The 11,411-nt window shown below is 42.3% G+C and overlaps 1 protein-coding gene across 1 annotated transcript; it reads left to right on the top strand.

The window, feature by feature from the left end:
* Positions 1 to 973: 973 nt before the first annotated feature.
* Positions 974 to 4,523, top strand: LOC119266977 (very-long-chain enoyl-CoA reductase-like). The gene is made up of 4 exons (XM_037548262.1): positions 974 to 1,153; positions 1,282 to 1,321; positions 3,185 to 3,939; positions 4,038 to 4,523. Exons 1-4 carry the CDS (start codon positions 1,085 to 1,087, stop codon positions 4,104 to 4,106), a joined length of 933 nt encoding a protein of 310 aa, XP_037404159.1. The 5' UTR covers positions 974 to 1,084; the 3' UTR covers positions 4,107 to 4,523.
* The last annotated feature ends 6,888 nt before the right edge of the window (positions 4,524 to 11,411 follow it).

Raw genomic sequence — 11,411 nt, 5'->3', positions numbered from 1 at the left:
TATTTATGAACGGTGGGAGCACCAATAGTTTTTTAGAAGAGTGCAAGCGTATAGATAGACTAAAAAAAGAGTACAAGCGTATTTCATTAGAAAAAAAATAGTGCGGGACTAATTTCGTTCAACATCATATGGCTTCATCTTTGGTGAGCCATCTTGGAGGTTCGCAAAACTGCATATCAGTGATGGAGCGGCGTCGAGCTCGGGGTGAGAAGGTGATCCGTTATTTTTTTTCCTTCGGTGGCTGTTGTGGGCGACGGGCACTGGTGTCAAGCTCGGAGACATCATGTTGTCTTTTCAGTTTTGTCATGTTGATCTTTACGTTACTCGTATTTCGATATTTATGATATGAATTGACACGTATTACCATGCAAAAAAAACAGTTATTTTTTTAACACCTGGGTTGTGTAAGTTTTACTAGTTTTTCGTGTAGGCAGTTTATAGTCGTAGGTCGCGAATCAACCTGTGGTTGAGTTGGTTAGGTGGACAGTGGTATCCCCAACCCACCAGGGTTCAAATCCTGCTGCTCGCATTATTTCTGGATTTATTTCAGAATTTCCGGCGATGCGCTTTCAGTGGAAGGAGACGTTCCCGTCGACGACGAGACGCTTACGGTGACTTCGTAAATCTCAAGATGATATGCCGGCTCAGTCTCTCGGAGGTGCTCATAGGGGTAGGGTGTGCGTGTGTGCGTTCATAGGAATGAGTGTATGCGCGTGTATATGAGCGCTCGTGTCTGTACTGATGCTTAAAAAAAAGTTTGTAGTCGTAGGTAGCACCGGTTAACGACTCGGCTGGTACACAAGGAGTCCTGGGCCGTGACCACGGAGACCCGGTCCGCGTCAAGACGCTGCATCCTCCTCCTTAACGCCCGCATAACTCCGGTGGGCCCCTCCCGTCCGCCCAACGCCCCACCGGCCCGCACCCGCCCGTCCCCTTCCCACCGCCGCGGGATCTCACTCAAATACGCCTCCCCCTCCGACCCCTTCTCCCCCACCCAGCCTTCCTCCTCTCCACACCACAGGCTCCAGGGAAAGGGAAGACCTCGCCTCGCCTCGCTGCCGCCGAAGCCACCAGCGGAGGGAGCATGAAGGTCTCCGTCGTGTCCCGGAGCGGCCGCGAGGTCGTCAAGGGCGGCATCGAGCTCAAGGACTCGGTACGCGCCTCTCTGCCAGCTCCGTCCCTCGACAATTCTGGCCCTCGTTTTGAGGGTTTATTATAAGATCTCGTGGACACCGCTGGAGCGGCTCGAGCTTGGACTGACTCGTGTGGGCGATTTCGCAGGCCAAGGTCGCGGATCTGCAGGAGGCCATCCACGCCAAGAGTACGTCTAATCACCTCTTTCCTCTCACCAATGCCTTCTAACTTCTAGATTTGGGTTCAAATCTGAAAAAAATACTAGCACCGTCAACCGCAATTCAGTCTGTGTGGTGACCAGATGAGTTCACTGGGGATGCTGCTTTGGTTGAACCAAGTACCAAATTCGTCAGTGAACAAGTAGATGAGCTGAATTTTTGTACTGTGTTTGGGTCATATCTAGTACTGCTTGACAATCACATCAGTGCAGTGAATGTGCTGTAGCCAGTGTTTTGCCCTCCTCGCTTGCTTTTGCTTGCCCTCATCTGGTACTGGTAGGGTCCTTTCGGTCGCTACAGGTTGTTGGGATCTTGTCTCGGCAGGAGGGAGTTAGCCGTCCACATCTATGCACTCACAAGCTTCGTCAGAGCTTTTTATTTAATTTAAGCACAAAATTACACTTTCATATGAGTGTTTCAGTTAATTACAGTCATATGCTTTGTGGTTCTGGAGAGGGAGAATTGTAAAAGGATAATTGAATTCACAGCATGGCCGGTAGGCGTCCTTTGGAGATTGGTTTGGGTTTGTGTTTCACAATTTCAACTGTGTGTTACAGAAAAAGCACTCATCACCCACAGTGAAAAACATTCTGTGGCTCCCTTCGAAAAGAAATTAAGTTGCTGCGGCAAGCTAGTAATGTTTATCGATGTTCTATTGGAAGCTACTTAGTCTGAAACTGCAACCATGGTTACTTTTCATATGAAAAGTACATAATATTCAGCAACTCTCTCTGTTTGTAGGTGTTTATGACGCTTGTTGTTGGGTGAAACAGCAAGTTTTTTTTTTTAATGTTGTGCATTTATTTTCTATGTGATCTCCACCTTTTCCTTTGGTCAAGCTTGTTCGAGATGGTCTCATGATTTTTATTGTACCTTAGCTTGTTTGACCTGAGCAAGTTATTTTTCTTTAGGTGTTTCCCCATGATAACTGCATTTTTCTTTTGCCCTTTTTCGTGTGTTGTTCCTCTTTGAGCATCTAATTTTTTTTAACTTGCTATAAACTAGTCGAGAGTGCCAGTGAGCAAAATTTTGGCTGCTTTGATGATCAAGAATCCTATATTACTGATGGTATTTATTGCCAAGTTTGTAGGCATCACTTTATCCTTTATAACCTTTTGCAGACCAACAGAGCTGCCATGTTAGCTTATTAACTTGCCATCCTGTAATCTTAAAGTGACGCTCACACACAGTTATTACTCATGTTGGACATTAAAGCAGATCTGGTGCCATGTGGTTGAGTCAGGAGACAGATCACCATATATGGTGATGCATTGTACTGTTTAATGTATGAAATGCCACCAGTCTGAACTTTTGAGCTGCATAATAGAATATTATACTCAATTAAGAAACAATTCTGCTGAAACATAGTGATAATTCACGTCCTGATCTTGATCAAATATGTTAGAAACTTGAAAATAGCCACATCCCAATTCTGCATCCTTTCGCCTTGTAGTAGGTCAACTTGTTTATTGCCATAAGTAGCTCCATATTTCGACTTTGTCTAAAAGTAGCACTTGCACTTCTAATTCTGATCATACAAGACTTAACATAGTTATTTACTGCAGAACTAAGTGTAGCATGCCCTGCTAGATTCATATCATTGGCGTTCTGTTTTCGAGCCTGTACCATTAGTTGCTAATATTGAGAGCAATGCTATCATTATATCTACCCAATGAATGAAACTCACTTCTCTGGTGGATTTCTGTGGTTGAATTATGAATGGCTTAGATTGATGTAACTGATCATATTTTTCTTTATGCTTTCTCTACGAAGAGCACATGTTTTTCCTTATGATGTATGGGGTGCTAATCAGTTGTGTTTACACCATGCAGCTAAGAAGTATTATCCTGCCAGGCAACGGCTCACCCTCCCTGCACAACCTGGAAAATCTGGAAAGCCAGTTGTCCTCAATCAAAAGGCCAGCCTATCGGAATACTGCGAGAAAGGTTCCGGTTCCCTGACAGTGGTCTTCAAAGATTTGGGCCCACAGGTCTACTACAGCACGCTCTTCTTCTGGGAATACGTCGGCCCTCTTATCATCTACCCCATCTTCTATTACCTGCCTGTCTACAAATACTTTGGATATGAGGGAGAGCGGGTCATCCACCCTGTCCAGACCTATGCCATGTACTACTTCTGCTTCCACTACTTCAAGAGGATCATGGAGACCTTCTTCGTCCATCGCTTCAGCCACGCAACTTCCCCCGTGTCAAACGTCTTCAGGAACTGCGCCTACTACTGGACCTTTGGAGCCTACATTGCCTACTACTGCAACCACCCGCTTTACACCCCCGTGAGTGACCTGCAGATGAAGATTGGGTTCGGCATCGGGGTCGTGTGCCAGATCGCAAACTTCTACTGCCACATCCTGCTGAGGAACCTCAGGAGCCCGACCGGCAGCGGCGGCTACCAGATCCCACGGGGTTTCCTGTTCAACATTGTGACATGCGCAAACTACACCACCGAGATCTACCAATGGCTGGGGTTCAACATCGCCACACAGACCGTGGCGGGCTACGTCTTCCTCGCTGTGGCCGCTGCTATCATGACCAACTGGGCGCTCGGAAAGCACAGCCGCCTGAGGAAGGCAAGTGTACCTCTTCTCTGCAGACTGAATTACTGAACACTGAACAAAACCTGTGAAAACTGCATGGATTTACTGACAATTGCTTCTTTCTTGTGCAGCTCTTCGACGGTAAGGACGGGCGGCCCAAGTACCCCCGCCGATGGGTGATTCTTCCTCCATTCCTGTGAAGAAGTCACGGTGCTCGCAAGGCCTGCATCTGGAGATTCAACATTTATTCTGTTCCAGCGTTCCAAAGTTAAAAGCCATCAGTCGATTTCACTCAAACATTCCTACTAATCGTGCCTTGTACCAGCTGTCAAACCTCAATTATGTAGTCCAAATGTTCTTATCCGAAGGATGTATTTTCTTACTCCCTCTGTAAATTAATAGAAGAGCGTTTAGATAACTAAAATAGTGATCTAAACACTCTTATATTAGTTTACGGAGGAAGTACCATATTGTTGAAAAACTTTCTCTGGGGCTTATTTACGCCGCACCGCGACGTGTTGTCATAGTCAAGTCCAACACTAAGATGATTCATCAGATATGTGTCGGCCCGTGTTCCGTTCTTCTGAGAAGTCGATGATGCAACCATTTGCCGTTCTGATGCTTTATCATCATTCCTTCCTAAGTCATCTTACTTGAAGTTTGACAATGTTCACATGCTTGCTTGACGTTGCTGTGCGTGCTCATCCACAAAGTCGTTGGAAGAGGTCAATTAGGGCATATGGTACAGAGATGATCTGTTGGTTAATTTATTTATGGTTGGTGATGGCCACTCTGCATTCTCTGCCAGTCAGCTTCCCGGTGACTTGTCAGCTTATCACCATCAGTCAATGTTTTCTCTCTCGGAAATAAGTAAATAAATACTAGTCACACAAAACCAATGCTATTTTTTTCTCCTCTTCTGTATGTACATGCATGTGGAAATTCACATAAAAGACCTTGATGGGCGGTAGCCAGTCAGACTGGAAGAGTTCTTGCTGACCATCATTTTCACGTGCTGCCTCGCTGTCGCCGGTCGTCTGCGACTGCCGGGCGACCTGCACCGCGGTAGCACTTGTCGCCGGTCAGCTGGAACGGAATGTTTCTACCAGAATCCAACGAGGCCCTAGGCAGATTTCCTTGCACCATTTGAGTTGACAGAAAAAAGAAACACTTGACTTCATCAAAATCGAAAATACTAGACAGACGACACTCCATGCACGATGCATGCACGATTTACAATCAGATGGATGTGAAGCACTTTATTCCCTGATTCAATGGCTGGATGTGGAGCGTCGTCCATGCATCGTCCAAAAACGTCGTGTGTATAGCAGCTTTCCATCAAAATTATTGTCTTTGCACACATAGTCATGTGTGGATATAGTGTCATGTGGGGCTGAATTTTCGCAGCAATTCCAAGGCCATCATCTTCAAGTAGTACTAGGGCCTAGAGTCTTAGACTGACAGTTTATGATTTATTTATAACTCATAGCCCAAAGAGTAGTACTGGTATGGACAAGTGCTTGGAAGATGCCGCGGCTCTGGACGCAGGATCACAAGCTTAGTTTGTCACTCGTCCTGCGACAGTGAGAGGAAGGGATACTCCACTTTGTGGCATGTGGGTACGTACTACGGGGCTGACATTCGAATGATTAGATTATCATCACATCGCGATCCTACTGGTTTTTGCTGCGTGCCATTTGTCCTCCCTACATCACACTACACTTCAGTCGGATGGAACTGGATTTCCTTGTCAATTACTCCCTCCGTTCCATAATATAAGACTGTTTCTGACACTATAAAAAATTTCTTACTCCCTTTGTTCACTTTTGTAAGTCGTTTAGGACAGTTAAAATTGAACTGTTTTAGGTGCTGTCTTAAATGTCTAAACGGTCTTACAAAAATGAACGAAGGGAGTATATTATGGGACGAAGGGAGTATGTTGGAATGTCTTATGGGCTTTCATGCTATTTTCTGTAGACAAAATAAAAGAAATTTACTACTTAATGCCTGGGTGTTGCTGAGTAAAAGTTTGTTTACCACCTCCACTTTTCATATTTGGAACTACTTTCTAAATAGTCTTTTTTTGCGGAAAAACTTCCAATCTATTCATCTTCAATCATGACAGTACAACGAACATCAGAAATAAAAATTACATCCAGATCCGTAGACTACCTAGCAACAACTACAAGCACCGAAGCAAGCCGAAGGCGCGCCGCCGTCATCGCACCTCCATCGCCGGAGCCGGGCACAACTTGTTGTAGTAGACTAAATAGTCTATATATTCTAGACACCAAGAAAACAATAACACAATTATTATGCTGAGCAAGAAAATTATATTGCTAGATATCCTTGTCACGTATGCGCAATTAAGTTTCGTGTGATATATGGCTTTGTGACAAAGAACAAGTCAATACAAGTTCGCCATGTATGGGTTTACACTTTCGTTTTCACTTCTCTTCTGCCATTGGCCAGTTGGATCGCTAGAAAGAAAAAGATTAATATCTAGATGTGCAAAAGAACGAGCGAGGATGACACTTGACTCAAGGGAATCATTTTGATCTCCGTGAGAAACGGAGACAATCGAGTTTAAGGAGGTCCAATGCATAATCATCAAGTGAGAAATGATAATAGCTCAGGGGTTTTGACGCAATTGTCTCTGGTCATATTTTAAGAAGCAAATGGCAGTGCTTGGATGCTCCTCCTGAGTGAAAGTTCATTGACCACCTCCAATTTTCGTAATTGACACCATGGTCCATATTGTGCATTGCTCTTATGAAAAATTTGAACTGCCTAAATTGGCAACATATATCTCGCCCCATCCCTAGAAAAGAATATTGATGCAATTTCCAATTCTAAAAAAAAGAATATTAATGAAATTTAGCATGTGAATAAAGAAAATGACATTTATTGATATCTTTATATGACGTATGGGTTATAAATTCCCGCAAAAATTATTTTTGCATGGCATACAACTCTCGATCAAGAACAAGCCAATATACACAGGATGTTTTTCTTGCTTCCCATTTTCTCGCCTTTGGTGCCGGTGTGAGGCTTGTGATAAGTTTTAGAGGTCTGGAGCTTGAATCAGCGGCTCTCCTGACGGTGATTTCTTCTTTTTCAGGTCACCGGTTAAGTGGGATTGTGGCCTTGGTGACTTTTGGTCCTGAATCAACAATGATAAGCTGGCTCCGACGGTGTGCCATCGGCCATTCAGGTAGAAGATGGCGAGCCTTCTAGGGACCTTGTTGTAATTTCTTATTTTTTTAGAGATGTTCGTACTATTGGTTTGGTTAACATATCTCAAGTTTTTTTTAAATAAATCTGAATAGAATTGTGATATGGAGACGTGTTTCTTTCCTTCTTTTGTGATCTTTAGTTTAATGGGCGGAATTGTATATCCTTCTTAAAAAGCTCAAATAGAAAAGGAGGTGTTAAATTGCAAGACTCATAGAGCAACTTATTTGGATACAAATAAATTTGAGCAAAATAATAAAGTTTTCTTTGGCCATGTAACCAAGCTTTTTTAGAAAGAAAGAAACATGTTTAATTGGATGATAACACTTTGGTTGGACACTAATAATTTTGTGCCAAATTATGTTTTCTTTAGCTAAATAACTATTTACCTCATTTATTGGACCCCAATTAACTTGCTCAAATCTTGGATATATTCTTGGTATTGAGTGACAAACATATCTTTAGCTCATTTATTGGACCCAAATTAACTTGCTCAAATCTTGGATATATATTCTTTGTTACCGATTAAAAACTAAACATACCCCTTTCACTAAATATTTTTCAAGGCTGCCACTTTACTGCTGAGAATTAACGCACATGTCATCGAATCTTCGGAAAAGAAACAAAGGTGGCGGGACGGGAGAAGAGACGAGGTGTTGACTTCTCTTTCCTCCCTAACAAGAAAAGCCTTTCCTCCTTCTCCTGTCGGCGCCACCGCCGGTATGTCTCATCTTCGATGTCCTTTGGGCCATGGAGGTGCAGAGGACCTCGGCCCCCCGCCGGTGGGAGGGACCCCGTTCTCGTTCTTGTTAGTTTCAGCGTCTTGGTTGGGGTTGTGTGGTGACGGTGATGTCGCTTAGTAGGAATAATGTCTCCCATGTTTTATCCCCGTTCTGATGGTGCATCTAGTTTCATTGGAGGGTGTGTGGAGGTGTGTGATAACCCACGAGTATAGGGGATCGCAACAATTTTCAAGAATAGAGTATTCAACCCAAATTTATTGATTCGACACAAGGGGAGCCAAAGAATATTTGCAAGTATTAGCAGCTGAGTTGTCAATTCAACCACACCTGAAGATTAATTATCTGCAACAACGTGATCAGTAGCAAAGTAGTATGATAACTTTAATAGTAGTAGCAACAACAATAGTAACGGTAACAGTGATAGCAATGATTTTGTAGCAAGTGCAATAGTAACAATGGCAGTAGTAACTTAGCAAGAACAATATGAGAGAAATCTGTAGGCATTTGATTAGTGAATTCTTTGGATGATATTAATCATATAACAGTCATAACCTAGGGCTATACGACACTGGCTCCAGTTCATAAATATAATGTAGGCATGTATTCCGTAAATAGTCATACGTGCTTGTGGAAAGAACTTGCATGACATCTTTTGTATCCTACCCTCCTGAGGTAGCGGGGTCCTTTTGGAAACTAAGGGATATTAAGACCTCCTTTTAATAGAGAACCGAAACAAACCATTAACACATAGTGAATACATGAACTCTTCAAACTACGATCATCACCGGGAAGTGTCCCGACTATTGTCACTTTGAGGTTGCCGAATCATAACATGTAGTAGGTGACTATAACTTGCAACATCGGATCTAGGACATGGATATAATGGTGATAACATAAACGGTTCAGATCTGGAATCATGGCACTCGGGCCCAAAGTGATAAACATTGAGCATGGCAAAGTCATAACAACATCAATCTCATAGCATAACGGATACTAGGGATCAAGCCCTAACAAAACTAACTCAATTACATGATAAATCTCATCCAACTCCTCACCGAGCAGTGAGACTACGAAGGAATTACTCACTCCCGGTGGGGAGGATCATGGAATTGGCGATGGAGAAGGGTTGGTGATGACGAAGATCGAAGATCCCCCTCTTCGGAGCCCCAAACGGACTCCAGATCTGGCCTCCCGATGAAGAACGGGAGGTGGCGGCGGCTCCGTCTTGTGAAACGCGATAATTCTTCCCCCCTGATTTTTTTCTCAAAATATGTGAATTTATAGTATTAGAGTTGAGGTCTGCGGGGCCACCGGGTGGGGACAACCCACCTGGGCGCGCCTGGAGGGGGGGGCGCCCTGGTGAGTTGTGCCCCCTCGAGTGGTTCTTAGCTCCAGAAATTCTTATTTATTGAATAAAAAATCCTCGCAAAGTTTTGTTTCAATACGAGAACTTTTATTTCTGCACAAAAACAACACCATGATAGTTCTGGTGAAAACAACGTCAGTCCGGGTTAGTTTCATTTAAATTAAGTAAATTAGAGTCCAAAACAAAAGGAAAAGCGTTAGGAAAAGTAGATACGACGGAGACATATCAGTGTGTCTCCGTCGGATCTCATGGAATTCGGTCGATGTTGGTCTTCGATGGATCTATGTGGATCCGTCCTTCGTTCGTATTCGTTTGAGTGTTTACAGGTTTGATCCTTCCAATTTACGTCTTTCTTCATCAGTGATGGTTTCTGCTCTGGTGCGCTAGTTTTGTGGGGCCTTAGCACGACAACTTTCCGACTGTCTACTACAACAAGGTTTGCTCAGCTCCGGCGAGGGAGGGGCGATGACGGCGGCACGCCTTCCGCTAGCTCTAGTGTTTTTAGTCGTCGCTAGGTGGTCCACGGACCTGGTTGTAATTTTTATTATCTTTGTTGTTCTAGTATGTACTACCATGATTGAGAATGAATAGATTATCAAAAATAGAGGTGATCGTCTTTATCATGCATTTAGGCAGCAAATTAATTAAGGGCACACTACCACATTTAATATTAAATCATCAAAGCAAAGTATGGGTGAGAGTAGTCCAATTGTATGTGAGCCGTGTTTTCTTTAGGCTCTTCTTTAAACCACCATTTGCTTTATTTTCTTCTGAAAGCCTACTATTCCTAGTGTCCTACTCCTTTTTGTCACCGTGTGTACTTGTTTTCACCGTGATGTTGAGTTATATGAAAGTTAAATTTTTAATTTGATTTGCCCCCTCTGTCCCTCGGACTAAGCCCGATGATATTTTCTTTCTCACTAGGCATCTACTCCCTCTGTAAACAAATATAAGAGCGTTTAGATCACTAAAGTAGTGATCTAAATGCTCTTATAAAAGTTTACAGAGGGAGTATTAATTTGCGTTGTATCTGATCATGATGTGCAAAGATCTTGTCGAGTTAGAACAATATGTTTCATAGCTCAGCTTTGGTACTCAATTAATTTGCAAAATAATAAGGTGGTACTCAATTAATTGTACAAGATATAACTTTGATACTCAACTAATCGTGCAAGAATAATAAGTTTGGTACTAAATTAATTGCACAAAATATAAAAACTTTGGTACTTAATTAATGCAATAAGATATAAAAAGTTTGGCATCCAATTAATTGTGCAAAAACAAGAACTTTTGATACTCAATTGTAATTGTACACGATATACAAGATATAAATGGACGGAGTACATGATTTTCTTATTCAAATGGTTGAGTGTAGTGCATGCAGCAGCTACGATCCGATCAAACTTGGCGTGTTTTTTGAGACCACTAGCGTATCAAACTGGTCCACCGCATTCACTCATCGAAACGCAGAAGTGAAAATGGGAAGCAAAAAAAATCTTATGTATATTGACTTGTTCTTGGTCAAGAGGTACTATATGCCACTAGGAAATAAATTAAAAGGGAACCAACAAGAGATACCATATACTCAGCAGTGCCCGGACATTAATTTTTACTTATTTGGCTTGCAAAATTGCATGAAACCCCCTAAGCTATTATCAGTTTCCACTTGCCTCCATTAGTTTTGGATCCGCTGTGTTCCTCCCAAATCTCGTATCCGCTTCTCACAAAGATTAAATGATTCAGAAAAATTCATATGTGATTTTGATACGGTAGTGGTCTCAAAATACATGCCATGTTTTATCGGATCGTATATGCTGCATGCACTACACTCAACCATTTGAATAAACAAATCTTGTACAGTTAATCCGTCCATATATATCTCATATCTTGTACAGTTAATCCGTCCATATATATCTCATATCTTGTACAATTAATAATTGAGTATCAAAAGTTCTTGTTTTTGCACAATTAATTGGGTACCAGACTTTTTATATCTTCGTTTCATTAATGAAGTACTGAAGTTTCTATATTTTGTGCAATTAATGAGTACCAAACTTATTATTTCTGCACGATTAATTGAGTACTACCAAAGTTATATATCTTGTATAATTAATTGAGTACCAACCATATTATTTTTGCATATTAATTGAGTACCAAAGCTG

This window comes from Triticum dicoccoides, chromosome 3A (genome assembly GCF_002162155.2).
Source record: "Triticum dicoccoides isolate Atlit2015 ecotype Zavitan chromosome 3A, WEW_v2.0, whole genome shotgun sequence".
In the NCBI taxonomy this organism is placed as follows: Eukaryota; Viridiplantae; Streptophyta; class Magnoliopsida; order Poales; family Poaceae; genus Triticum; species Triticum dicoccoides.
This window is presented reverse-complemented; position numbering and strand designations above follow the sequence as displayed.